Here is a 27,142-nt window from a genome sequence, read left to right as displayed (position 1 = left end):
CAGGGCCAGGAGGATGCTGAGAGGCTGCAGCAGCTCTGCTGTGAGCACAGCCTGAAAGAGTTGGGGCTGTGCAGGCTGGAGCAGAGGAGGCTCCCAGGGGACCTTCTGGTGGCCTTCCAGGGTCTGAAGGGGGCTCCAAAAAAGCTGGGGAGGGACTTTTGAGGCTGTGAGGGAGTGTCAGGAGTGGGGGGAATGGAGCAAAGGTGGAGGTGGGGAGAGTGAGGCTGGAGGGGAGGAGGAAGTTGTTGAGCAGGAGAGTGGTGAGAGGCTGGAATGGGTTGCCCAGGGAGGGGGTTGAGGCCCCATGGCTGGAGGTGTTTGAGGCCAGGCTGGCTGAGGCTGTGGTGAGGCTGCTCTAGGGTAGGGTGTCCCTGGGCATGGCAGGGGGGTTGGCACTGCCTGCTCCTTGTGCTCCCTTCCAGCCCTGCCTGATTCTAGTTTGCTCAGCTGCTCCTCACCAGCCCTGTTCTCCAGACCCTTAGCCACCCTTGTGGCCCTTCTGTGGACCCACTCCAAGAAGGACATTAAGGCGCTGGAGCGAGGGCCCCAAAACTGAACCCAGTACCCAAGGTATGGCTCCATCAGCACTGAGTCGAGTCCAAAAGGCCTTCTCAGCACTCCTGCTCTCTGCTGTGGGTAGGAGGAGGGCTGGCAGGGAAGCTGCAAGCAGAGCAGCTGAGGTGTGCCAGCTCTGCAGAGGATGTGGCTTCCTCCTGCAGCGGCAGCGGAAGGCTTGCAGAGCACCTGGCAGCTTGCATCTTCACTGACTTTTTTTCCCCCCTCTGGCAGGAAGAAAGGGGGGGAGAGGCTTTAGTGGGGGGGGGCGTGGAGAGTTGATCAGCAGTCCCAGTCTGCTCTGTTTTTCAGGCTGAACCCCAAGAACGTGCACCAGCGACCCACGGTGGCCCTGCTGTGTGGGCCCCACGTGAAGGGGGCCCAGGGGATCAGCTGCGGGCGGCACCTCTCCAACCACGACGTCCACGTCATCCTCTTCCTCCCCAACTTCGTGAAGATGCTGGAGTCCATCACCAACGAGCTCAACCTCTTCAGCAAGACGCAAGGCCAGCAGGTGTCCAGCGTCAAAGGTATGGGAGTGAGGGGCTGAGCTGTGCTGCAGTTCTCCCTGCCCGGCCTGGTGGCGCCACCTAGCGGCAGCTCCGCAGGCTTGGCGAGGCAGCAGAGGCTGGCAGAGCTTCAGCAGCGCCACCTAATGGTGCTCCGCAGGCTTGGCGAGGCAGCAGAGAATCATTGAATAGAATCAACCAGGTTGGAAGAGACCTCCGAGATCATCCAGTTCAACCTAGCACCCAGCCCTGCCCAACCAACCAGACCATGGCACTAAGTGCCCCAGCCAGGCTTGGCTTCAACACCTCCAGGCATGGCCACTCCACCACCTCCCTGGGCAGCCCATTCCAATGCCAATCACTCTCTCTGGGAAGAACTTCCTCCTAACATCCAGCCTGTACTTCCCCTGGCACACCTTGAGACTGTGTCCCTTTGTTCTGTTGCTGGTTGCCTGAGAGAAGAGGCCACCCCCCACCTGTCTACAACCTCCCTTCAGGTAGTTGTAGAGAGAAATGAGGTCACCCCTGAGCCTCCTCCAGGCTAAACACCCCCAGCTCCCTCAGCCTCTCCTCATAGGGTTTGTGTGCCAGGCCCCTCACAGCTTTGTCACCCTTCTGTGGACATCTTCCAGCACCTCAACAGCTCTCTGCATTGGAGGAGCCCAGAACTGGACACAGGACTCAAGATGTGGCCTGACCAGTGCTGGGTACAGGGGCAGAATAACCTCCCTTGTCCTGCTGACCACACTGCTCCTGAGCCAGGCCAGGATGCCATTGGCTCTCTTGCCCACCTGGGCCCGCTGCTAGCTCAGCTTCAGCCTACTGTCTATCAGTACTCCCAGGTCCCTTTCCTCCTGAGGCTGGCAGAGCTTCAACAGCGCCACCTAGTGGCAGCTCCGCAGGCTTGGCGCAACGGCAGAGGCTGGCATAGCTTCAACAGCGCCACCTAGTGGCAGCTCCGCAGGCTTGGTGCGACGGCAGAGGCTGGCAGAGCTTCAACAGCGAAGCAGCTGGGCCGGTGCAGATGTTTGCTGGATGAACTGCTGCGGAAGAGCTGCCGTATGGCTGTGAGTCAGAGCAGCCATTCTCTGGGGACAAGGGCCTGCCTTGTCCAGCACATCAAAACTGCCACTCCACGAGCAGCTGACTGCTGCTTCCACCCAAGCAGACAGCTTTGCTGGACCAGGCCCAGCAGCTGTCACCATTAACATCTCTTGGTGTGCCCCAGCATGAACTGGTGCTCTCTCTTCTCTGAGACCTGTCTGCTCTTTGGTGGCTTACCAGCAGGAGACCTTGTAGTGGCCTTCCAATGTCTAAAGGAGGTCTACAAGAAGGCTGGGGAGAGACTATAGACAAGGTCTTGTAATGACAGGACAAGGAGGAACAGGTTTGAACTGGCAGAGGGAGATTGAAAGTGGATGTTAGGAAGAAGTTTTTTACACTGAGGGTGGTGAGACACTGGCACAGGTTGCCCAGGGAGGTGGTGGAAGCCAAGGAAGGACAAGGGAGTTTCTTCTGCCCCTTTGCTCAACACTGCTCAGGCCACCCCTGCAGTGCTGTGTCCAGTGCTGGGCTCTGCAGAGAGCTGTTGATGTGCTGGAAGGTGTTTGGAGAAGGGCAGCAAGGCTGGGGAGGGGCCTGGAGCACAGCCCTGTGAGGAGAGGCTGAGGGAGCTGGGGGGGTGCAGCCTGCAGCAGAGGAGGCTCAGGGCAGAGCTCATTGCTGCCTGCAGCTGCCTGCAGGGAGGCTGTAGCCAGCTGGGGTTGGGCTCTGCTGCCAGGCAGCCAGCAGCAGCAGAAGGGGACCCAGGCTGAAGCTGTGGCAGGGCAGGTCTGGGCTGGCTGTGAGGAGGAAGTTCCTGGCAGAGAGAGTGGTTGGCACTGGAATGGGCTACCCAGGGAGGTGGTGGAGTGGCTGTGGCTGGAGGTGTTGAAGCCAAGGCTGGCTGGGGCACTTAGTGCCATGGTCTGGTTGGTTGGGCAGGGCTGGGTGCTAGGTTGGGCTGGCTGAGCTTGGAGCTCCCTTCCAACCTTGCTTGATTCTATGGGTGCAGTGAGGCCGTGCAAGGAGGGGAAGGCTCCAAGGCTTAATGCTGTGGTTCCAGGTTGGTCCTCAGCACTCACTGTGTCCTTTCCTTTCAGATCTCCCTGACACCCCTGTTGACCTGGTGATCAACTGCCTGGATTGTCACGAAAATGCCTTCCTGAGAGATCAGCCTTGGTACAAAGCAGTCGTGGACTGGGCCAACCAGAACAGGGCACCCGTCCTCAGCATAGACCCTCCCATCAACGAGCTGGAGCAGGGCATCGATGCCAAGTGGTCACTGGCCTTGGGCCTGCCCTTGCCCCTGGGCGAGCGGGCAGGGCGCCTGTACCTCTGTGACATTGGCATCCCCCAGAAGGTCTTTCAGGAAGTGGGCATCAACTATCACTCCCCCTTTGGCTGCAAATTCGTCATCCCCCTGCACTCCACTTAGGGCCCAGCCAGCTCTGCAGAGAAGAGAGAGAGAGGCAGGAGGAAGAAGAGGAAGAGGAGGTCTGTCAAATAAGCTGTCCAAGTACGGATCCTGACCTAGTTAACTTCGTGACGCCTTAAGGATGTGAAGTTCTGGAGAGGTTTGGCTGTTCTTTGTTTATTCTTTGCCTTCCAGAAGACAGAAAACGTTGTGTATGGAAAGAAACTGAAAGCAGCAAATCATCATCGAGGGGAAAGAGGAAAGGGAAAAAAAACCCCCAGGAAAACGATGACAAAAGAGCAAACCCAAGGAGGAAGCAAAAGGGGGCACGCAGGGGTGGTGGTGCCTGTCCCTAAGCCCCACCAGGAGGCTGTTGAATGCACCCTAGAGGTTGGTGCAAGCAGCCTTGGGTGGGTTGGAGGTTTGAGACTTGTTTGGTTTGGGTTTTTTTTGGGTCCTGCTGGGGCAGAGAGACCCAACAAGGGTGTCCTGGTGGCAGCAGCCCCACCTTGGGCGTGTTAGGAATCCCTTCTGTTGCAGCTGTGGGAGGGAGGACTTGGTTTGGTTCTCTTGTTATGGTTGGGTTGGTTTGGTTTGTTCTCCCTCTCCCCTGTTTTATGTTCCTGAGGGCAGCTGTAGCTCGCTCTCCTTCCCTGCCCCTGGAGGAGAGCTTTGCCTCTTGGAATGTGTCATGAGCCAGCAGCTCTCAGGCCACACGTGCTCTGGGAGCAGTGATCTCCTCAGCTAGGCCTTACTTGCTTATCCCCTCTCCTGTTGGCTTTTTGTTGGTTGGCTTGGTGGGTGCAGCAGAGTCTGTGGGAGCCAGGTGGGGGGAAGAACTTCTCCAGAGGAGTTGTGGGTTGGGTTTGTTTCTTTCTCCCTGGCACAGCCAGTGGCTGAATCAGGGGAAAGCAGTGGCTGAAGCAGGGCAGCATCACTCCTGGCTTTGTGTGGTGTGTGTGGTGCAGGTGATGTTTGGGTAAGGTTCTCCCCAGTGCTTCCAGTGTTCCTCCTCCACTGCTTGGTGCGGTCTGGGAAGTGGATCTGCTCCTTCCCTGCCCGCGTGTAGGGTGGGCTTGTGCGTGTGTGGACCTGTGTGCTGGCACCCAGCTTGAGGAAGGGGTGGAGGTCTCAGCTCACACAGTCTTGTTTACCTGCAGGGGAGGGCTTGCAGCAGGAGGCTCTCAGCTAGAGAGAGAGATCTAGCCCAGACTGCTCTGCCAGCTGGGGGTGTGCTGCCAGCAAGCAGAGGGTTGGGTCATCTCCTGCCCTTGTGGTGTGGGCCTGGTGGAGCCTTAGAGCAGGAACAAGCCCAGCAGCTGGCCAGCTTCAGGAGGCTGTGGTGCTGGCCCTGTGTGCTTGCTAATAGACCCTGGGAAGTGCTGTGTGCTGCAGGAGGTGCTGCAAGGCTGAGCTGTTCCCTCAGGGATGCAGATGCCAAGCAGGGGCCCTGCTCTCACCAAGCAGCTCCCGGTGCTGCTGTGAGCAGGGGCAGTGCTTGAAGCTCTGCTCTTCTTCTGGTACTTTACCTGTCCCCAGAGCTCTGAAATCTCACAGAGGCCCTGTTCTGGCAGCTGGGAGAGCTTCAGACAGGGCCTTTTCTCCAGGGCAGCAGAAGGGCAATGGTCACCTCCTGCTGTAGGTGGTAGAGTCCCAGCTGGCAAAGCTGTTGGCCCACAGGTGCCCCTGGAAGTGAGGGTTTAGGGAGCAGGTGCTCAGCTTTCACTGCTTCTGCTTAGGCAAGGGCCAAAGCATGTCAGAGGAGGAGGAGAAGGAAAAGCAGCAGTGCAGTGGTTCCTCCTGCCTGCCAGTGTGGAGCGATGGGGAAGGCCTCCAGCTCCCCCAGGCCTCTTCCTGGACCAAACCGCCTGCACCTCAGCCGATCTACCTCAGCAGGACGGAGGGGTCTGGACCCCTGGCTCCCACCCCGACCTTCTCTCCCCACTGAGGGACCTGCATCTGCTGGCTTAGGCTGAGTGGTTTCAGAGGGGCCAGTGGCTGGGCAGGGACCCTCCAGCCCTCCTCCTCCCCTTGAAAGGGCACAGCCAAGGCAGCTACTCCTCAGGGAAGCCATAGCTCAGCTGGAGCTGTGGTGGCTCTGCTTGGGCTGGTTTCACAAGCCCTAGTTCCAACTCAGCCACGCTGGGGTTGGTTAAACCACCAAGCAGGAGGCTTCCCTCTGCCCTCATTTGGTCTTTTTTTTCAGCCTCATCCAGTCTTGAGCCAGGCAAAGGCGTTGCCGAGGTGGACAAGCGTGGCCTGGGGGCTGCTGCAGCACAGCATTGGCTTAAGGCCCTCTGTTTGCACTCCCCCTTGCTCCCCACATGCAATAAGAGACCTCTGCTGCCTCCAGGGCTGCTTTCCTTGGGTCAGGCTGCAACTCTGCCTCCAGCCTTTGGCTGCTGGCCTGCAGCTTGTACACACTGAGCAGCAGCAGGGTAGAAATAAGGCTTCTTCTTCACAGGCTCCCTCCCCACAGGCTGCCCAGCAGGGCACTGAACCAGGTAAAGTTGGTTTGGGTGTGGGTGGGTTTTTTTGGCACAGGGATGGCAGCTGGGCTCAGCTCTGTGTGCCCACTGCCAGCTGCCTCCAGGAAGCACTAAGGTCCCACGCAGCAATAGGGACACTCCCCTGACTGTTTAACCCTCAGCAGGAGGGTGCAAACCCTCCCCTGAGAACAGGGATTCCCAGTCCTGAGGGCACTGGGCAGTGTTTATGACCCAGCAGGCAGCTTTGGGCTGTGCTTGGCACAGTCAAACTTCACTTTCTGGAGTGTTTTGGGGCACTTGGCTGTGCTTTTCCTTCAGCTACTGAGGTTTTCCTTCAGGAGGTGCTGGCTTCACCCACACCAACCACATCTCACGTGCAGGTGTGATCTCTTCTGGAGCACTGGGAGACCCAGAATTGGGGTCTGGGTGGTTTTTCTCCCCCCTCCCCCACTCCAAAAGTGGAACAATTTGGGGTTTTTGGGTTTTGTTTTGTTTTTTAAAGCTGTGTTTGAGCCTAGTTTCTACCCACACCCTTCACCACCAGCACAGGAACTGCCTGTGAGTGCTGCTCTGGTCGCCACCAGGTGAAGCTCACTGCACTATGTCACTGCTTGATGAACTCCATTTGTGACCTGATGTTTGTAACGATTCCTGCCGCTGCTGGGGGAGGGAAGTTGGGGGGAGGGAGTGGGGAGGGAGGGTTGGGGCATGCCCTGAAATAAAAGTGCAACTATTCACGTCTGCTCCTGGCCTGCAGCTGTTTATTTGGTCCTGCAGCTGGAAAAGGCTCACGATGCTCAGAGGGAGAAGTCACTTTTGAAGCAAAGCCTCCTGGTGCCTGGGTTTTTTTTTCCCCCATCAGTTAATTTCTCCTCTCCATCTTCCTCTGCAGAAAAGGCAAAGAACCCTAACAGCTGCCTACGAGGGAAGTATCAAACAATAAGAAACACTTTTTATTTTAACTTTACAACATATAAATAGACAAATCTGTGCTTTCCAATGGAGCTTCTCCTTCCCTTTACCCCCCCCAGCCCCTCTGCCCTCTCCACCCCCATATATACAACCCCCCGCCCCCGGCAGGCCCCCGCACCCTCCCCCGCCGTCATCTGCTCAGGTCCCTGCTGGTGCCTCGCCCACACAGCAGCCGCTCCTCGGCAGACAGCCCCGCGAAGAAGGGGTGCAGGAGAGCTTCTGAGAAGGTGATCCTACGGCAGGGGTCGAACTCCAGCATCCTCCTCATAAGGTCGAAGAGCTGAGCGTGCTCCAGCGAGTCGTGCAGCATGTAGGTCTGAAAGGAAAGGGGGCAGAGGGCTGCAGCAGGCTGAGGGCAGGGCTGGGCTCAGCCTGGGCTCCCTGCAAGGACAAGGAGCAGCTGGAGTGGGTCCAGGGCAGGGGAACAGAGCTGGGGAGGAGCAGCTGAGAGAGCTGGGGCTTGGTCAGCCTGGAGAAGAGGAGGCTGAGGGGAGACCTTTTTGCTCTCTACAGCTCCCTGAAATGAGGCTGAGGGGAGACCTCATTGCTCTCCACAGCTCCCTGAGAGGAGGCTGAGGGGAGACCTCATTGCTCTCCACAGCTCCCTGAAAGAAGGCTGAGGGGAGACCTCATTGCTCTCCACAGCTCCCTGAGAGGAGGCTGAGGGGAGACCTCATTGCTCTCCACAGCTCCCTGAAAGGAGGCTGAGGGGAGACCTCATTGCTCTCCACAGCTCACTGAAAGGAGACTGAAGTGAGGTGGGGTTGGTCTCTTCTCCCTAGTACCAAGTGACAGGACAAGAAGAAATGGCCCAGGGGTGGCTTAAGTTGGATTTTTGGAAGAAACTTCTTCCCTGAAAGGGTTCTCAAAGCCTGGCACAGGCTGCCAGGGAGGTGGTTGAATCCCCATCCCTGGAGGTGCTTCCAAGAGGCAGAGCTGTGGTGCTGAGGGCCATGGTTTAGCAGAGCCAGAGAATGGTTGGACTCCATGACCTCTTAAAGGGCTTTTCCAACTGCAGTGATTCTCTGACAGGGACCAAGTCCATGGCCCCAGCAAGGCAGTGGCTGACTCTTACCCTGGGGTAGAGAGTCCTACCCCTTCCCCAGTGCCTGTCCTGCTTCAGTTCAGCTTCTTTTACTGCAGGTGTTGAGTTTGGGGGTGGGAAAAGCCAAACTCCCTGGCCCCAGCCCCCCACCAGCCACCTGGAGAAGGGACCAGCACCATGGTTGAGCCTCATCAGGCACCCAAGCCCTCCAGCAGCCACACAGCAGCACCTACCCGCAGGGGCTTGCAGTTCTCCTGCACATATCTCCCATCAGAGGTGTTCTCATCCCACACCAGATTCCCATTGTGGAAATACTTCTGCTTCCTGCAAAGGAAAGGTGGGGGTGAGGAGGGCTGCTCAGGGGAGGTAGCTCCAGCACATCTGTCACTGAGGTGAGACCTGGTGTGAGGACAGAGCCTTGGTGGCCTGAGTGAAGTGGGCACAGAGAGCTGAGGGAGAAGCTCCTCACCGAGTTTTGTGGATCATGTGGGACGGAATTGGCCCGAGGATCTTCTCCATCATCACCAGGTGCTCCCGGTTCTCATGGGTCTGCAAAGCACAAGGGGGAGTGTTACATCCAGTCACAGCTTGGAGAGCTGACAGCCAGCTGTGGTACAGCAGGCTCCAGCAGGCTCCTGTCCTCCTCTGCTTCCCCTCTCCAAAGGCAGAGCGAAGGAACCAAAAGCGATCTGAGCTTTGGCTGGGCAGCACGGCACAAGTCCTCAAAGCAGGAGTTCTCCTGAGCTGCTTTTCAGACTCAGCTTCTGCTTCCCAGTGCCTGGCTCTGCCTTTCCCTTCCCCTGGGTGAGAGCACTTTTCAGACAGGGAGGGCTAGGAGGGGCTGCTGCAGGGCTCCTACCTGGAAGAGCGTGAAGCCGCGGTAGTACTCGAAGAGGATGCAGCCGGTGCTCCAGACGTCGCAGGGCTGCGCCCAGCCCAGCTCTGCAAAGACAACCACCTCAGCCTGGGGCTCTCCAGCCTTGGCAGCACCAGGAGAGGCCCAGGGCAAGTTATCTGTGTGTGCTGCCAGCAGGACTTCTCCAGCCTCCCCACAGAGATTTCACACAATGGTCTGGCTTGGAAGGGATCTCCAAAGGTCATCCAGTCCAACCCCCTCTGCACTCAGCAGGGGCAGCCTCAGCTAGACCATAGAATCAGGCAGGTTGGAAGAGAGCTCCAAGCTCAGCCAGCCCAACCTAGCACCCAGCCCGGCCCAACCAACCAGACCATGGCACTAAGTGCCCCAGCCAGGCTTGGCTGCAACACCTCCAGCCACAGCCACTCCACCACCTCCCTGGGCAGCCCATTCCAATGCCAATCACTCTCTCTGCCAGGAACTTCCTCCTCACAGCCAGCCCAGACCTGCCCTGCCACAGCTTCAGCCTGGGTCCCCTTCTTCTGCTGCTGCTGCTTGCCTGGCAGCAGAGCCCAACCCCAGCTGGCTACAGCCTCCCTGCAGGCAGCTGCAGGCAGCAATGAGCTCTGCCCTGAGCCTCCTCTGCTGCAGGCTGCACCCCCCCAGCTCCCTCAGCCTCTCCTCACAGGGCTGTGCTCCAGGCCCCTCCCCAGCCTTGCTGCCCTTCTCCAAACACCTTCCAGCACCTCAGCATCTCTCTGCAATGCAGGAGCCCAGAACTGGACACAGCACTGCAGGGGTGGCCTGAGCAGTGCTGAGCACAGGGGCACAAGAACCTCCCTTGTCCTGCTGCCCACACTGCTCCTGAGCCAGCCCAGGCTGCCATTGGCTCTGCTGCCCACCTGGGCACTGCTGCCTCCTCTGCAGCTCCTCTCTCCCACCACCCCCAGCTGGTGCCTGCTCTCAGCCACTCTGGCCCCAGCCCATAGCTGCCCTGTTGAGCATCACCTTGAGTATCTCCAGGAATAAAGCCTCCACTACCTCCCTGGGCACCCTGCTGCAGTGTTCCACCCCCCTCATGGTGCAGAACTTGTTCCTCACATCCAAATCTGCTCTGAAGCCATTGCCCTCATCCTGTCACTGCAGGCCCTTGCAAACAGTCTCTCTCCAGCCTTCTTGTACCCCCATCAGGTCTATTAGGTCTCCCCAGAACCTTCTCTTCTGCAGGCAGAACACTCCCAGCCTCCTTAGCCAGTCCTGAGGTGTTCCAGCCCCATGATCATTTTCATGGCCCTCCTCTGGACCTGCTCCACCATGTGGAACAGATTGGCTTCTGTTTCAGCTTATGCTTACTCTACCTTCAGCTAGAGCTAACCTCACCACTTCCCAAGTCCCTCAGCTCCATATCAAGGCTCTGCACCACCCATGGCCACCTTCCATCCAGTCAGGATAGGACCACTGAAGCAGGGGTGCAGCAATGCACCGAGCAGCATGTCCCCAGGAACTGGGAGAGCCCTCTCAAGCCGCTTCTCTTCCAGCCAGCACCACACTACAACCTCCCTGAGCCAACTGCCGTCCTCCAGCCCCTGCGGGCTGCCCAAGGGCAGCAGCACTCACCCAGGATGACCTCGGGGGGGCGGTAGTGCCGGGTGGCCACGATGGTGGTGTGGTGCTCGTGGTCGAAGGTGGCGCTGCCGAAGTCTGCCACGCGAATGCTCGTGTTCCGGATGGACTTCTCCTCGCAGCTCTGCAAGCAAACAGGGGCTCCTTGGTGCTTCCAGCAGCTGCTCTGGGACCAAGCTGGGCTTTGAGAGGAGCCCTCTGAACCCCAGAGCTGCCAAGTCCACACTGCTAAGCAGAGGAATGATGACTCTGAAGCTCTGAGCTCTTTACAGCTCAGAGCAGACGTAAGGGAAGGCACCAAATGCTTCACTGGAGACACTTCACAGGCTCACAGGATGGTAGGGGTTGGAAGGGACCCAAGGAGATTGAGTCCAGCCCCCCCCTGCCAGAGCAGGGCCAAACAATCTAGCACAGATCACACAGGAACACATCCAGGCAGGCCTTGAAAGGCTCCAGAGGAGATTCCACAACCTCTCTGGGCAGCCTGTGGCAGGGCTCTGGGACCCTTCCAGGCAAGAAGTTCCTCCTTGTGCTGAGCTGGAACCTCCTGTGCTGCAGCTTCCATCCACTGCTGCTTGTCCTGTGCCAGGCAGCAGTGAGCAGAGCCTGTCCCCCCTCTCCTGACCCCCAGCCCTCAGTTATAAACATTGATTCAATCCCCTCTCAGTCTTCTCTTCTCCAGACTAAGCAGCCCCAGGGCCCTCAACCTCTCCTCACCAGGCACTGCTCAGTCCCCTCATCATCCTCATAGCTCTCTCCTGGACCCTCTCCAGCAGATCCCTGTCCCTCTGCAACTGGGGAGCCCCAAACTGAAGGCAGTGCTCAAGATGAGGTCTGAGCAGGGCAGAGGGGCATAAGAACCTCCCTTGATCTGCTGGACACACTCTGCTTAATGCCCCCAAGGATCCAATTGGCCTCTTGGCCCCCAGGGCACACTGCTGTGCCATGGATGCTCTCCCCCAGCACCCCCAGCTCCCTCTCCTTGGGGCTGCTCTCCAGCAGGCACCTCCCAGCCTGTCCTGCTGCAGTTTTTTTCTCCCTCCCCAGGTGCAGGACTCAGCTTCCAGGTTCTTCCCACCAACCAGACTTGGTAAGGGCCCAAGAGGGGCAGATGCAGCTTCAGCAGGGAGGGGAAGGGCATGGGCCACAACCCACCTTCTTCTCGTTGTAGAGGGTGTCAAAGTCCGAGTTGACAAAGAGGATGTTCTCTGGCTTCAGGTCGGTGTGGGTCAGCTGGTTGTCATGGAGAACTGCACGGGGGGCCAGGAGAGGGGGGGAAAAAAAGCACTTAAGAACCACAGAGTGAAGCACCCAGACAGCTCTGCCTGTGCAGGCACCAATCCCCTCCTCCTCAGCTGCCTCTTCATCCCCTGGCCAGGCTGACTTACACCTCAAGGCGTGGCAGAGCTGGTAGGCCATGTGCCGGATCTGAGGCAGGGGGTAGGGCTGGAAGTTGTTCTCCTTCAGGAACTCAAAGGTGTTCTTGCCCAGCAGCTCAAAGGCAATGCACATGTGGCCGTGGAAGTTGAACCAGTCTGACATCAGGACACACAAGCTGAGCAGACAAAGACACCAGCATTAACCTGCATGCAGTCACTCTGCCTGGGCCTGGCTACTTCAGAAGTGGTTGGTGAGCCAAAGCTCTGTGTAGGATGACTCAGAAGCAGAAGAATCCCTTGGTGTACACCAGAGACACCTCCCCACTCTGTCCACCACCCTTGGAGAGACCTTACAGTTGAAGTGGGACAGGGCAGAAAGTGGTTGCTACAGATGTTCAAAGAATCACAGAACCAAGCATGTTGGCAGAGAGCTCCAAGCTCAGCCAGCCCAACCTAGCACCCAGCCCCAACCAACCAACCAGACCATGGCACTAAGTGCCGCAGCCAGGCTTGGCTGCAACACCTCCAGCCACAGCCACTCCACCACCTCCCTGGGCAGCCCATTCCAGTGCCAATCACTCTCTCTGCCAGCAACTTCCTCCTCACAGCCAGCCCAGACCTGCCCTGCCACAGCTTCAGCCTGGGTCCCCTTCTGCTGCTGCTGCCTGCCTGGCAGCAGAGCCCAACCCCAGCTGGCTACAGCCTCCCTGCAGGCAGCTGCAGGCAGCAATGAGCTCTGCCCTGAGCCTCCTCTGCTGCAGGCTGCACCCCCCCAGCTCCCTCAGCCTCTCCTCACAGGGCTGTGCTCCAGGCCCCTCCCCAGCCTTGCTGCCCTTCTCCAAACACCTTCCAGCACCTCAACAGCTCTCTGCAATGCAGGAGCCCAGAGCTGGACACAGCACTGCAGGGGTGGCCTGAGCAGTGCTGAGCACAGGGGCACAAGAACCTCCCTTGTCCTGCTGCCCACACTGCTCCTGAGCCAGCCCAGGATGCCATTGGCTCTGCTGCCCACCTGGGCACTGCTGCCTCCTCTGCAGCTCCTCTCTGCCAGCACTCCCAGCCACTCTGGCCCCAGCCTGTATTGTTGCTTGGGGTTGTTGTGGCCAAAGTGCACAACCCTGCCCTTGGCCTTGTTCAGTCTCATCCCATTGGCCTCTGCCCACCCATGCAGCCTGGCCAGGTCCCTCTGCAGGGCTCTGATACCTTCCCACAGCTCCACAGCTGCTCCTAGCTTGGTGCCATCTGCAAACTGACTGATGCTGGACTCAATCCCCTGCTCCAGATCATCAGTAAAGATACAGAACAGGACTGTGCCCAGCTCTGGTGCCAGCTGCCAGCTGGATGTGGCACCATTCACCACCACTCTCCAGGCCCTGCCCTCCAGCCAGTTCTTGCCCCATACCAGAATGAATGAGTCCAGGCCAGGAGCTGCCAGCTCTGGTGATCTGCCAGTTCTGGTTGATCTTTCCCTGCTCTGACCTGGCAGGGCAGGTGCTGAGGTGTTCACAGCACCATGCAATCCTCAGGGCTGGGTAAGACTTTCCAAGGTCGCTAAGTCCAACCTTTCTCTAAGTCTACCCAGGCTGGTACTAAACCATGGCCCTCAGCAACACATCTCTGAGGCTCTTCAATACCTCCAGGGGCAGCCTGTGCCAGTCTTTAAGAGCCCTTTCAGTGAAGAAGTTTCTCCTCATGCCCAACCTAAACCTCCCCTGGGGCAACTTGAGGCTATTTCCTCTTGCCCTGTCGCTTGTTCCTAGGGAGAAGAGACCAACCCCACCTGGCTCCAACCTCCTTCCAGGGGAATTGCAGGGAGCAAACAGGTCTCCCCTCAGCCTCCTTTTCTCCAGACTAAACACCCCCACAGTTCCCTCAGCTGCTCTTTACCAGCCCTGTTCTCCAGACCCTTTCCCAGGATTGCTACCCTTCTCTGGACCCACTCCACCCCCTCAGTGTCCTCCTTGGAGAGAGTGGCCCAGAGCAGAGCTGCTTCTCTGCCTCCCCTCTCCCAAAACACAGAGGAGTGAGGCAGGTTTTCCCCCACCCAGAGGGTGCAAAGAGCAGGTACCTCAGTGCCTAGCCCCACATTTCTCTGGCTGTCACCCAGGCACAGACCACTTCTCTGCCCACCCAGGAGTCCTGGAGGAACTTACAACTTGTTGTCCTTGTCCTTCTCCTTGATCTTTTTCAGGACATTGATTTCCAGCCTGGCTGCTTCTCTGTACTTCCCAACGTTCTTTATGATTTTCAGAGCCACCTGAGATTTGCCTCTGGAAGGGAAGGAGGAGAGCAGAAAAGGCTGGAGTCAGAACAAACCCTCACACCCAGCACACAGGGAGAGAGGGCACATCCCAGCCACGCCAGTCACATTTTCATCTCTTCAAAGGCTTTGTCCTTCCCTGGCTCCTGACAACACTCTCATGGTCTGCCTGAGATTTCTGATCCTTCACCAGTAGCTAACTGGGAGGGAAAGGCTCTGGCCAGTTGACACTGCAGACAGCAGCAGGCACTGCAGTGACTGAGAGAGACCCCAGGCACTCCTCAACCAGGCTGACCTCAGGGCTGAGAGGCAGACAAAAGGTCAGAAAGAGGCAGGGGTCAGATGTAATCCCAGGAGGGGTTAAAGGGAGAACTGAGAAGTACCCAGGCAGATCAAGAGGTCACTTCCCCAGCTGGGGCTGGCTGCAACAGAACAGTCCCTGCCAAAGTCCTCAGCCATGGCACTCCAAAGCCTTCCTCCTCAGCCTGAGGAGTCTGAGGTGTGACCCAGGCCCCTTCCCACCTGCTGTGACAAGCAGAACTTCTCCACAGCTTTCATAGATTCACAGAACGCTTTGGGTTGGAAGAGACCATAAAAGCTCAGCCAGTCCCAACCCCCTGCCGTGGGCAGGGACACCTCCCACTAGCTCAGGTTGCTCAAGGCCTCATCCAATCCGGCCTTCAACACCTCCAGGGAGGGAGCAGCCACAGCTCCTCTGGGCAACCGGTGCCAGTGTCTCCCCGCCCTCCCTGGAAGGAATTCCTAATCTCCACTCCGAATCTGCCCTTCTCAGTAACAAGGGGAAGGTGCTGATGGTTTCGTGCAGGCAAAACCGGCAACGTTACTCCTGTACACTTGTGAGGGCCTGGGCTTGCTGCAGGAGGGGCAGAGGCGAGCGGGCAAGGGCGGCAGGGAGGAGCGGGCAAGGGGGGCAGGGAAGGAGGGCAGCGGCGGGAGCGGGGCAAGGGCGGCAGGGAAGGAGGGCAGCGGCGGGAGCGGGGCAAGGGCGGCAGGGAAGGAGGGCAGCGGGGCAAGGGGGGCAGGGAAGGAGGGCAGCGGGGCAAGGGGGGCAGGGAAGGAGGGCAGCGGGGCAAGGGGGGCAGGGAAGGAGGGCAGCGGGGCAAGGGGGGCAGGGAAGGAGGGCAGCGGCGGGAGCGGGGCAAGGAGGGAAGGGAAGGAGAGAAGGGAAGGAGGGCAGCGGCGGGAGCGGGGCAAGGAGGGAAGGGAAGGAGAGAAGGGAAGGAGGGCAGCGGCGGGAGCGGGGCAAGGAGGGAAGGGAAGGAGAGAAGGGAAGGAGGGCAGCGGCAGGAGCGGGGCAAGGAGGGAAGGGAAGGAGAGAAGGGAAGGAGGGCAGCGGCCGGAGCGGGGCAAGGAGGGAAGGGAAGGAGAGAAGGGAAGGAGGGCAGCGGCGGGAGCGGGGCAAGGAGGGAAGGGAAGGAGGGCAGGGAAGGAGGGCAGCGGCGGGAGCGGGGCAAGGAGGGAAGGGAAGGAGAGAAGGGAAGGAGGGCAGCGGCGGGAGCGGGGCAAGGGCGGCAGGGAAGGAGGGCAGGGAAGGAGGGCAGCGGCGGGAGCGGGCAAGGGGGGCAGGGAAGGAGGGCAAGGAAGGAGGGCAGCGGCGGGAGCGGGCAAGGGGGGCAGGGAAGGAGGGCAGCGGCGGGAGCGGGCAAGGAGGGCAGGGAAGGAGGGCAGCGGCGGGAGCGGGCAAGGAGGGCAGGGAAGGAGGGCAGCGGCGGGAGCGGGCAAGGGGGGCAGGGAAGGAGGGCAGGGAAGGAGGGCAGCGGCGGGAGCGGGCAAGGGGGGCAGGGAAGGAGGGCAGCGGCGGGAGCGGGGCAAGGAGGGAAGGGAAGGAGGGCAGGGAAGGAGGGCAGCGGCGGGAGCGGGCAAGGGGGGCAGGGAAGGAGGGCAGCGGCGGGAGCGGGCAAGGAGGGCAGGGAAGGAGGGCAGCGGCGGGAGCGGGCAAGGGGGGCAGGGAAGGAGGGCAGGGAAGGAGGGCAGCGGCGGGAGCGGGCAAGGGTGGCAGCTGCCCACCTGGCATGGTCCACGCACTCCACCACCTTGCCAAACGTGCCTTCGCCGAGGCTGCCGACGATCTCATCTAGGAGAGAAAACAGGAGGGGATGTGAGCTCCAGCGCCTGGCCCAGAGCTGAGGTCCTGCAACTTCACAGCGATAAAACATCAAAGCCAAACCAAACCAAAATAAAACCAAGCCAAAACAAACCCCAAATTAAGACCACTACAGAGCTGATTGTCTCTGGCTGCTACTCTCTTTTAAAACTTAAGTGTCTATGGTCTGCCTCAGGCAATTTTACTGCTCGGTCCAGTTTTTTTTTAAGCAATAAAAACACTAGAAGAGACCTCTCCAGCGCAAGGGGAGGGAGCTCTGGTCTAAGAGAGGAGGGATAGAAAGGAGGAAGAGGAAGAGAGAGAGAGGTAAAGGTTTACGAAAGGTGGCTGTACATCGCTCTTGAAGCCAATCGCCGATCCTGCACACCAGGTGACCTTCCTTGTCATCTTCCACGCTCCTGCTGCGCTTACTGCTCTGCTGGCTCCTCTGCAGGGCGCCGCCGCCACCGCCGCCAGGCCACCGCCGCCGGGCAGGCAGGCAGGCAGCCAGGGGGGGGCAGGAGGGTGGTGGTGGTGGACCGGTGCGGATGGGTTGGTTGGTTGGATGGGTTGATTGTTGGTTGGATTTTCCAGATCCCAGCATTTCATAAGGCACACAGCATATATAACGATAGGGATATTGCAAGGGACACGTCAAAGACACAAAACTAACTTCAAAACAGGAGAAAATAAAAGAAAATAAAGGGGAAAAAAACCAAAAAAAGTAATCAAACAGCTACAGGTATGTAAAAGGAGGGGGGAGGGGGGAGGGGAAAAACCAAACCAAAGGAACAAACAAACAAACGGGGGGGGGGGGGGGGGGAAAACAACCAACCAACCAAAATTCATTGGTTGATGCCTCTCAGCTAGGAAAAGCCTTCCCCTTGTCTTCTCCAGGGGGTTAAGGTTGGCTTTGGCACTGCCCTTTCCCAGCAGGGGAGCAGCTCTCCTCTGCGGCACCGCGGGTCTGAACGGCAGGGTGCTTCGGGTTGGAAGGGAGCTCAGCGAGTTCATCCACCCCGCTTATCCACCCCATCCCCCCCCACCGCCGCCGCCTCCCCCCTACTCCACAGTCAGCAGGGACATCTGCAGCTAGTGCAGGTTGCTCAGAGTGCCCCCAGACAACCCGATCTGGTGCCAGGCAAGGGGCAACCTGGAGCAGGTTCTCGCCACCCTCAGCGTAAGAAATGTCTCCTTTGATCTAGTCTGAATCTCTCTCCGTTCGTTTAAAGCATCACCTCTTGCCTTGTGGCAACAGGCCCTGCTAAAAATCTCTGTCCTCATCTTCTCAGAAGCCCCCTCTAAGCCCACCAGGCCAGCAGAAGGTCCTCCCACAGACTTCTGTCAGAGGCACAAGGAGAGCTTTGCCAAAAGAACCTCATTTTCGCTGCCGGCAGAGCCAGGGAAGGGTACAGAAGCTGTCAGTTTGGATATGCTCTCCAGCAGGAGCCAGAGGAGCAGCTGTCCCCCTCTTCATACCTCACTTAGCAGCCCACCAGCTACCCAAAGCAGTGCCCTGCCCTGGCTGACAACCAGCCCACCCCTTCCTGACACAGATCAGTGACCACGCTGAGCCCTGAATCCACCCACAGCCAAGTGGCTGCACACAGACCTGGTGTTGCATATCGGTCTCAGCAGGCAGTGTTCAGCCTGGGAAGAACTTTAGGGACGGTGCAGTTAATCCCCAGGGACCATTTCACTCTGCTGAAGGTGTGAGGTCACATTTACCTCTTCTAAGTTTCCAACCAGCCCAACATTCCTGACGGGACCTCAGGGTCCACCCAAATAAGCTGTCTAATTTCTCACCCCTTTTTCTACTCTTAACAGTCTCAACAGTCAAAGAAATTCAGACAGCAGCTTCTACATCTCCATGCCTGAGCTTCTAACAAGCTTCACCCCCACCTCCCTGCTAGTCCAAAATGATCAGCCACGACCAAAACCTCAAAAGGCCAACGGAGGAGAAGGTAGAGAGGACAGTTAGGAGAGCTGTGAGGCTTCCAAAAGGACTTGAGCTGGCACCAGCCCAAAGCTGCAGGCTGTTGCCCATCACTCACACACACAAACCCCACCAGAACCTCTGGCTCTGGCTTGAAAACTCAAATTCCAGCTGGAAAGAAATCCAGGAGGAAAGCAGCAGCCCCTCAGAAGCTCCTGGCCATGCAGGTGTCTGCTCCAGCTGCAGGGAGCAGGGCCTGCTCACACAGTTGTAGTGACACTGAAAAGCACCAAAAGGTGTGAAGGATGGAAAGGTTCCTGCCAGGAGAGGAGCAGGGAGGCACAGGTCTGATACCTCACCACGCTTTCAGGCTATTCCCAGTCTCAGCCCATTCCCCCAGGCCTCAATATTCCCTGGAAGGAACGTTGTGTGTTCCAGAGGGAAAGAACACTGTGTGTGTGTGGGGGGGTGGTGTTTTCAGGGAAGCCACCTGTGTGGAAGAAGGCAAAGAGCACAAGTGCTCATCCTCAGGAGGTGGAAGCCTTTAACTAGGGTGGCACAGGGCTCAATAACCCCTGTGGAGAACCAGGCCCAGAACACAATCCACTGAAGATGCCTCTGCAGGAGCACTGCACACCAACCCCCACCCCTGACAGGGAAGCCAAGCCCTGGCCACATTCAAAACGCCCTCCCCACCCCCACCCAAACACAGTCCCCAGCAGCCAGGCTGGCCAAAGCCAGCCCTCCTTAACCATTTGAAGCTCTCCCTTGATCCCCATCCAAAGCACAGCTCAGTTCCCTGGTGTATTACAGCTAGAAAGGGCTGAACCGGCAAAGGAAACAAACCAAACCATCACCTCCAAACGCTTCCCACTCTCCACAAGAGAAAGCTTTGGGAGCGCAGGCTGCAGGCAGTGAAAAACGCAACACAGACTGAACCAAAGGAGGAGCCGCCACGGAGAGAAGGGAGCAGAGCTTACTCACCCAGCGCCCTCGCAGCTGGAAGGAGGCAACAGCAGTTAAAGAAAACGACCACCCTGAACCTTCCTGAGCTCGTCCTGGATGCTACTCACCGAGGAGGCACTGCTACAAGACCTGCTCCTGCGTTTCCTGCAGTAGTGCTGGTGCTTCTTGGGCCGGTGCTGCTCCCTGCCCCGGGAGCGGCGCCAGTGCCGCGGGCGGCTGGGGTAAAAGTCCTCGGCAAAGGACGGGCTGTGCTCCTCGCAGCGGTAGGCTTCGCTGTCCCGCCGGTACCTCCGGTGGTAAGGCATCCTCTCGTGGCTGCGGGCACAAACGGCAGCGCCCTCAGGAGCCTGGCAGCCGCTGCGAACCGCCCGCAGAGGGACGAGTCCCGGAGTAAGGCTCTCAGCAGGTCTGCTGCCCACACCAAGCTGTGTGCTGCAGCAGCCAGGCTGGAGGGCAGGATCCATGCAGAGGGAGCTGGGCAGGCTGCAGAGGTGGGCACAAGCCAAGCTCAAGAGGTCCAACAAGAGCAAGGGCAAGGTCCTGCAGCTGGCTGGAGGCAATGGCAAGCAGCAATGCAGGCTGGGCAGTGCCAGGCTGGAGAGCAGCCCTGAGGAGAGGCACTTGGGGGTGCTGCTGGAGGAGAAGCTGCACAGGAGCCAGCAGTGAGCACTTGCAGCCCAGAAAGCCAAGCAGAGGCTGGGCTGCAGCAGCAGCAGTGTGGCCAGCAGGGCCAGGGAGGGGATTCTGCCCCTCTGCTCTGCTCTGCTGAGAGCCCACCTGGAGTGCTGCATCCAGCTCTGGAGCCCCTGGGCCAAGAGGGCTGTGGAGATGCTGGAGAGTGTCCAGAGCAGGGCCAGGAGGATGCTGAGAGGCTGCAGCAGCTCTGCTGTGAGCACAGCCTGAAAGAGTTGGGGCTGTGCAGGCTGGAGCAGAGGAGGCTCCCAGGGGACCTGCTTGTGGCCTTCCAGGGTCTGAAGGGGGCTCCAAAAAAGCTGGGGAGGGACTTTTGAGGCTGTGAGGGAGTGTCAGGAGTGGGGGGAATGGAGCAAAGGTGGAGGTGGGGAGAGTGAGGCTGGAGGGGAGGAGGAAGTTGTTGAGCAGGAGAGTGGTGAGAGGCTGGAATGGGTTGCCCAGGGAGGGGGTTGAGGCCCCATGGCTGGAGGTGTTTGAGGCCAGGCTGGCTGAGGCTGTGGTGAGGCTGCTCTAGGGTAGGGTGTCCCTGGGCATGGCAGGGGGGTTGGCACTGCCTGCTCCTTGTGCTCCCAGCCCTGTCTGGTTCTGTGATTAAGGGAGGGGAACAGCTCCTTGCTGAGGAAAGGCTGAGCGTGTTGCATCTCCAGCCCAGTCTGGAGAAGGCTGAGAGGAGAACTTATTGCTCTCTTCCAGCTACCCAAAAGGAGGCTGGAGTGAGGCTGGCGTTGGTCTCCTCTCCCAAGTAACTGATGACAGGACAAGAGGAAGTGGCCTCAAGCTGCACCAGGGGACATTTAGATTGGAGATGAGGGAAAAGTTCTTTGCTGCAAGAGCGGTCAGGGATTGGAACAGGCTGCCCAAGGAGGTGGCAGAGTCACCATCCCTGGAGGTGGTCAAGAAGTGTGTGGCCATGGCACTTCAGGACATAGCTTAGTGGTCATGGTAGTTGTGTTATGGTTGGATTTGATCCTAAAGGTCTTCTCCAAGCTCTGCAATTCTAAGGCTCTTGAGCTTGGAGCAGAGGAGCCTGAGGGCTGCCCTCACTGCCGTACTAAAGATGTGCAGGGCAGCGTGGGGAGGATGCAGCCAGGCTCTGCTCAGGGATGTTCAAGGATAGGACAAGGGGCAGTGGGTGAGAAGTGGGGCACAGAAGGTGCCACAGGAAACACTTCTTCACTGTGGGGGTGTTGGAGCCCTGGAGCAGGCTGCCCAGAGAGGCTGTGGAATGTCTTCTCTGAAGACATTCAAACCCCTCCTGAACACATTCCAGTCTGACCTGCCCTGGGTGGTCCTGCTGTGGCAGGATGATCCTTCAAGGTCCCTTCTGATCCCTAAGGATCTGTGATTCAGCAAAGAAATCGTTCCCAACATCCAACCTAAACCTCCCCTGGCACAACCAGAGGCCATTCCCTCTAATCCTATCACTTGTTACTAAGGAGAAGAGACCAACTCCCACCTGACTGCAACCTCCTTTCAGCGAGCTGTAGAGAGCAATGAGGTCTCCCCTCAGCCTCCTCTTCTCCAGGCTGACCAACCACAGCTCCCTCAACTACTCCTCAGATGATGCCCTCCAAACTCCTCACCAGCCTCACTGCCCCTCCCTGGACATGCTTCAGGACCTCAATGTCTTTCTTGGACAGCCTGGAAGCTTGAAAAGGCACAAAAGGACAAGAGTCCTGCTGGCACTAAGTGCTCTTGCTCCCTGGCAGCAGAGAAACAGCCTAGCTTCAAACCAACCCTCTGCTGTGGCTCAAATGTGGACCTCCTCTCAGGGAAGGAGGAGGTTTACAAGAGAGGACAATGTGGCACTTCCACTTCTCATGAAGCCAGCAGGAAACAACCCACTTTTTGCTCCACCTGGGCTGCCCACCTTACCTGAGCCACCTCCAGCACCACACAGAATCAGAGGGGTTGGAAGGGACCTCTGAAGGTCACAGAGTCCAACCCCCTCTGCCAGAGCAGGATCACATAGGAACACACCCCAGTGGGCCCTGAAAGTCTCCCAACTCAGAGATTCCCCAGCAGTGTTTGTCTACCACCCTTTCTCCTTCCCTTAGGAGAATCATTTTGGGTGGGAAAGAACTTTAAGATCACCCATTCCAACTGCTCCCTAACTCTACAAGGCCTGGTGCTAAGCCATGCTGCTCAGCACCACATCTCTCCAGCTTTGAAACACCTCCCAGGGATGAGAATTCAACCACCTCCATCTGAAGCCTGTTAACAGTGCTTGCAACCTTTGCAGTGATGAAGCTTCTTCTCACACCCAACCTAAACCACCTAGGGAGAGGTCACATCCAGTCTCCAACAAATGAGATTTGAAGCCAGCAGCAGTCCTCACCCCAAGGGAGAACTGGGGGCCCCTGAAGGCCAGGCCTTAGGTGCACACCTGCTCAGCAGATCGTTAGCTGAAGCCAGAAGGAAAATGTGACCTCCAGGGTACAGCTTGCAGCTCTAGCAATGATGAGGGCTGCAAGAGTGTGAGGGAAACGTTCAACCAAGCTCATCTCAGGTGGGCAGCAGAGCCAATGGCATCCTGGGCTGGCTCAGGAGCAGAGTGGGCAGCAGGACAAGGGAGGTTCTTGTGCCCCTGTGCTCAGCACTGCTCAGGCCACCCCTGCAGTGCTGTGTCCAGCTCTGGGCTTCTCTATTGCAGAGAGCTGCTGAGGTGCTGGAAGGTGTTTGGAGAAGGGCAGCAAGGCTGGGGAGGGGCCTGGAGCACAGCCCTGTGAGGAGAGGCTGAGGGAGCTGGGGGGGTGCAGCCTGCAGCAGAGGAGGCTCAGGGCAGAGCTCATTGCTGCCTGCAGCTGCCTGCAGGGAGGCTGTAGCCAGCTGGGGTTGGGCTCTTCTGCCAGGCAGCCAGGGACAGAAGAAGGGGACCCAGGCTGAAGCTGTGGCAGGGCAGGTCTAGGCTGGATGTGAGGAGGAAGTTCCTGGCAGAGAGAGTGATTGGCATTGGAATGGGCTGCCCAGAGAGGTGGTGGAGTCTCCTTCTCTGGAGCCTTTCCAGCCCTGTCTGCCTGTGTTCCTGTGTGACCTGTGCTGGATTCTCTGATCCTGCTCTGGCAGGGGGGCTGGATTTGAAGATCCCCAGAGGTCCCTTCCAACTCCTGGCATCCTGTGAGCCTGTGCTTCCCTGGCACCACTGCTATGGTGCCTCTCTTAGAGCAGAGGCAGCAAAAATGGTGTCACTGAGCAGTGCCCTGCTTCTGCCCCCAGAAGCACAACTGCCACTGCCACCTCAGCTGGCACAACTGGTCTGATGAAGCAGCTTCCACTGCTTTGCTTCACAGGTCAGCAAGCCAGAAGCTGTGGTTCAGGCACAAGATCCAACCACTCAGCAAGAGGAGGAGCTGCTGGCTTTCCAGTCATGTTTCATCTCATTTTAGATCAAGAGTAGTTCCAAGCTTCCTGCCAAGAAAGCAGCAGCTCCAGGTCATTGCTGAACTAGCCAAAATACAACATCCACCCCCTCCCTAGCCCTGTTCTGACACTGATCCTCAGCTGCAACCACACCTCTGGGAGCTTTTAAGATGAAGAAGGCTCAGAAATAAATCCCTAAAACACAGAGGAGGCCAACAGACATCTGAGAGGCCCAGAGGCTGGGAAGGAAGAGGTGAGAAGGTTTTCACCTAGTAAATCTTAGCACAAAATCACACAGTGGGTTGGGTTGGAAGGGACCTCCAAGATCATCCAGTTCCAACCTCCCTGCCATGGGCAGGGACACCTGCCACCAGTCCAGGTTGCTCAAGGCCTCATCCAGCTTGGCCCTGAACACCTCCATGGAGGAGGCATCCATAACCTCCCTGAGCAACTTGTTCCAGTGTCTCACCACCCTCACTGGAAAGAATTTCTTCCTAATTCCTGGAGGTGGGGAGAGTCAGAGTGGAGGTGAGGAGGAAGTTGTTGAGCAGGAGAGTGGTGAGAGGCTGGAATGGGTTGCCCAGGGAGGGGGTTGAGGCCCCATGGCTGAAGGTGTTTAAGGCCAGGCTGGCTGAGGCTGTGGTCAGGCTGCTCTAGGGTAGGGTGTCCCTGGGCATGGTAGGGGTTGGCACTGCCTGCTCCTTGTGCTCCCTTCCAACACTGCCTGAATCTATGATTCTAATCTCCCTTCTTCCAGCTTCAATCCCTTGCCAGTCATCCCAATAGAGCAGGTCCAAAGGAGGACCACAAAAACGATCAGGGGTCTTGAGCATCTCTGCTATGAGGACAAGCTGAGGGAGCTAGGGGTGTTCAGCCTGGAGAAGAGAAGACTCCAGGGAGACCTGATAGCAGCCTGCCAGTACCTGAAGGGGGCTACAAGAGGGCTACAGAGAGACTGTCCTGTAGAGACAGGACAAGGGCAATGGCTTCAAACTAGAGCAGAGAGATATAGATTGGATGTGAGGAACAAGTCCTGCACCATGAAGGTAGTGGAACACTGCAGCAGGTTGCTCAGGGAGGTGGTTGAGGCCCCATCCCTGAAGATATTCAAGGTGAGGCTCGACAGGGCTCTGGGCAACCTGATCTAGTTGAGGATGTCCCTGCTTGGACTGGATGACCCCTGGAGCTCCCTTCCAACCCAACCATTCCATGACTGTGTCATTACAAGGCCTTGTAAAAAGTATCTCCTCAGCTTTCCTGTTGCCTCCCTTCAGCCAGGTCCATCCTAGAAGACTCACCAGATGAAAGAGCAGCAGAGCCTACTGCATGCATCAGCTGTTGTTTCACAACCCTTCACATAAACAATAGCCAGGCTGGGAAGAGAAATTCATCTGCAGAACACTTCAGGAATGATGATCTCAGCTCTCTTCTGGCTGCACCTGCCCTGCTCAACCTGTTCTGCTGCAGCAGCCTCGGTCCCGCACAGCAGCCAGGGCTGACCGCGACCTGCCAGCAAGTGGCTACTGCCTCTATTCCAGAACCCTCACCACCACTGTCACTAAAAGGCCTCAGCCACCCTGCTTCCAGCACCTCATTGTCCCCGTGGAAAGGCTGAACAAAGAGAGGATCAAAGGTAAAATCCAGAGCTGGAGCAGGAAAGGTTAGTTAGCGACGCTCGGATCCTCGCTGGCAGCACAGGTGAGGGCAAAGTGCTGGCATTCCAAATCCAAGCTGTGCTACTTTGGGAGACTCATGGAACAGAATCACTGAAGCTGGAAAAGAACTCTGAGATCATCCAGTCCAACCATCCACCTAAAACCACTACAGCCATTAAACCACATCCCCAAGTGCCATGGCCACAGGTTCCTTGAACACCTCCAGGGATGAGGACTCCAGCACCTCCCTGGACAGCTTGTTCCAGAGCCTGACCACTCTTGCAGTAAAGAAACTATTCCTAATCTCCAACCTAAACCTCCTCTGGTGCACAGCTTGAGGCCATCACCTCTTGTCCTGCTGTCAGGAGGAGAAAGGCTTTAAAGCCTTTCATAGCATCAGAACTGGGAAAGATGATTTAGAGTCACAGGACTGCTTTGCTGCATACCTTCTAAAGAATCACAGAATCCAGCAGGTGGGAAGAGAGCTCCAAGCTCAGCCAGCCCAACCTAGCACCCAGCCCTGGCCAGTCATAGAATCCAGCAGGCTGGAAGAGAGCTCCAAGCTCAGCCAGCCCAACCTAGCACCCAGCCCTGGCCAGTCACAGAATCAAGCAGGTTGGAAGAGAGCTCCAAGCTCAGCCAGCCCAACCTAGCACCCAGCCCTGCCCAACCAACCAGCCCATGGCACTAAGTGCCCCAGCCAGGCTTGGCTGCAACACCTCCAGCCACGGCCACTCCACCACCTCCCTGGGCAGCCCATTCCAATGCCAATCACTCTCTCTGCCAGGAACTTCCTCCTCACAGCCAGCCCAGACCTGCCCTGACACAGCTTCAGCCTGGGTCCCCTTCTTCTGGTGCTGCTTGCCTGGCATCAGAGCCCAACCCCAGCTGGCTACAGCCGCCCTACAAGGAGCTGCAGACAGCAATGAGGTCACCCTGAGCAGGCTGTTATCTCTTTAATATTCAAGATATGTCTTTGGGAAGAACATTCAGCCAGATGCAGCAACATGTAAGGGAAAACAGGCACACCCCCCCCCCCCCCCCCCCACAACTAAGCCTTTTCCTTCCATCCCTGGGATTTACAGGTTTAAAACTGATCCTCAGTGAGGAAACGAAAGCTGCCACCACGCAGCCCGGCTCCGGAACGCCACCAGCACAGAGGAGGAGGGTTCGTTCGGTGACCTTCCCCTCTCCCCCTGCCCAAACCTGCTCTCACCTTCTGGATCGCGATCTCCTCGCCAGATCCCTGCGGGGTGGGTATCGCAGCCTCCCCTCATAGTAGTCTCTGCTCCGAGACCTCTTCCTCTTCCACCTGTGCCCCAGGTAGTTCTCCTGCTCCGGTGACCGGTACCTCTTACAGTGATGCATCTGGGGGGACAAGAGGCTTCCAGCTCCAAACACGCCCGCCTCTGAACGCACTCCCCCCCTGCACCCTGCCGCCAGCTCCCGGAGGGAGCCCGGGGCCGAGCCGGCGCTCCCCGCACCCCAAGGGCCGAGCGGGGCCGTGCCCAGGGCGCAGCGCCCGCCGGCTGCGCGGCCCAACGCGAGTGGCCTACCCCCGGGAGGCCCGGGCCGTGCCGGGCCCGTACCGCTCCTTTCCCCGCTGTCCCCTGCGATCACCCGGCTGCAGCCCGGCCCCTCCGCCGCCAGGCACCGGGCAGCCTGGCACGGAGCGCTCCGGGCCGCGGCACCGCACCGAGGCGTCACGAACCAGCACTGGAGCGCCGCGGCTGGGCCCAGGCCAGGCCAGGCCTGATCCCCTCCCAGCCCCTCCGCAGAGTCCCCTTCGGCCGCCCCTACCGAGGGTCCCGGCCCCGCTTCGGCGCCCCGCAGCCCACCCGCAGCCCACTCACCTCACCTCCGCTCCGCTCCCCTCCAGCCGCGCTCGGCGGCTGCGGCCCGGCCTGGCCCGGCCCCACCGGCCCAGCAGCGCCGCCGCAACGGCTTTGGCTCCGCTTCCGCTTCCGGCCCCGCCCGCCCCGCCGCTGCCTGCGCCCCGCCGCTGCCTGCGTCCCTGCCTGTGCCGCTGCCTGTGCCCCGCCGCTGCCTGCGTCCCTGCCTGCGTCCCGCCGCTGCCTGCGTCCCTGCCTGCGCCCCGGCGCTGCCTGTGCCGCTGCCTGCGCCCCGCCGCCGCCCTTAGCTCCCTCTGCCTGCGCCCCGCTGCCGCCTGCGCCCCGGCGCTGCCTGTGCCCCGCTGCCTGCGTCCCTGCCTGCGCCGCTGCCTGTGTCCCGCCGCCGCCTGCGCCGCTGCCTGTGCCCCGCCGCTGCCTGCGTCCCTGCCTGTG

At 58.8% G+C, this 27,142-nt stretch overlaps 2 protein-coding genes across 7 annotated transcripts in view; one reads left to right on the top strand and one right to left on the bottom strand.

The window, feature by feature from the left end:
• EDC3 (enhancer of mRNA decapping 3) overlaps positions 1-6,554 on the top strand; it is a 35,727-nt gene extending 29,173 nt beyond the window's left edge. For all 5 annotated transcript variants that reach the window (XM_064157263.1, XM_064157266.1, XM_064157264.1 and 2 more), the window contains exons 6-7: positions 868-1,085; positions 3,206-6,554. In XM_064157263.1, coding sequence (XP_064013333.1) covers positions 868-1,085; positions 3,206-3,540 — 553 coding nt within the window. In that variant the 3' untranslated portion in view covers positions 3,541-6,554. The remainder of the gene's footprint in view (positions 1-867; positions 1,086-3,205) is intronic.
• Positions 6,555-6,747: 193 nt separating this feature from the next.
• On the bottom strand, positions 6,748-26,808 carry CLK3 (CDC like kinase 3). 2 transcript variants are annotated; one of them, XM_064157269.1, is made up of 14 exons: positions 26,711-26,808; positions 26,074-26,225; positions 19,257-19,464; positions 16,602-16,695; positions 16,172-16,238; positions 14,037-14,153; positions 11,893-12,059; positions 11,660-11,754; positions 10,499-10,628; positions 8,885-8,967; positions 8,495-8,574; positions 8,259-8,349; positions 7,099-7,296; positions 6,748-6,926 (listed from the first exon to the last, which is right to left on the bottom strand). In XM_064157269.1, exons 2-13 carry the CDS (start codon positions 26,223-26,225, stop codon positions 7,111-7,113), a joined length of 1,470 nt encoding a protein of 489 aa, XP_064013339.1. In that variant the 5' UTR covers positions 26,711-26,808; the 3' UTR covers positions 6,748-6,926; positions 7,099-7,110. The 2 variants fall into 2 exon arrangements, with proteins under 2 accessions (XP_064013339.1, XP_064013340.1); XM_064157270.1 differs by having other exon boundaries at positions 26,716-26,808.
• Positions 26,809-27,142: the final 334 nt, after the last annotated feature.

Source organism: Pogoniulus pusillus, chromosome 17 (genome assembly GCF_015220805.1).
Source record: "Pogoniulus pusillus isolate bPogPus1 chromosome 17, bPogPus1.pri, whole genome shotgun sequence".
Lineage (NCBI taxonomy): Eukaryota > Metazoa > Chordata > Aves > Piciformes > Lybiidae > Pogoniulus > Pogoniulus pusillus.
Note: the sequence above shows the minus strand (reverse complement) of the source record. Positions and strands in the feature narration are given on the sequence as shown.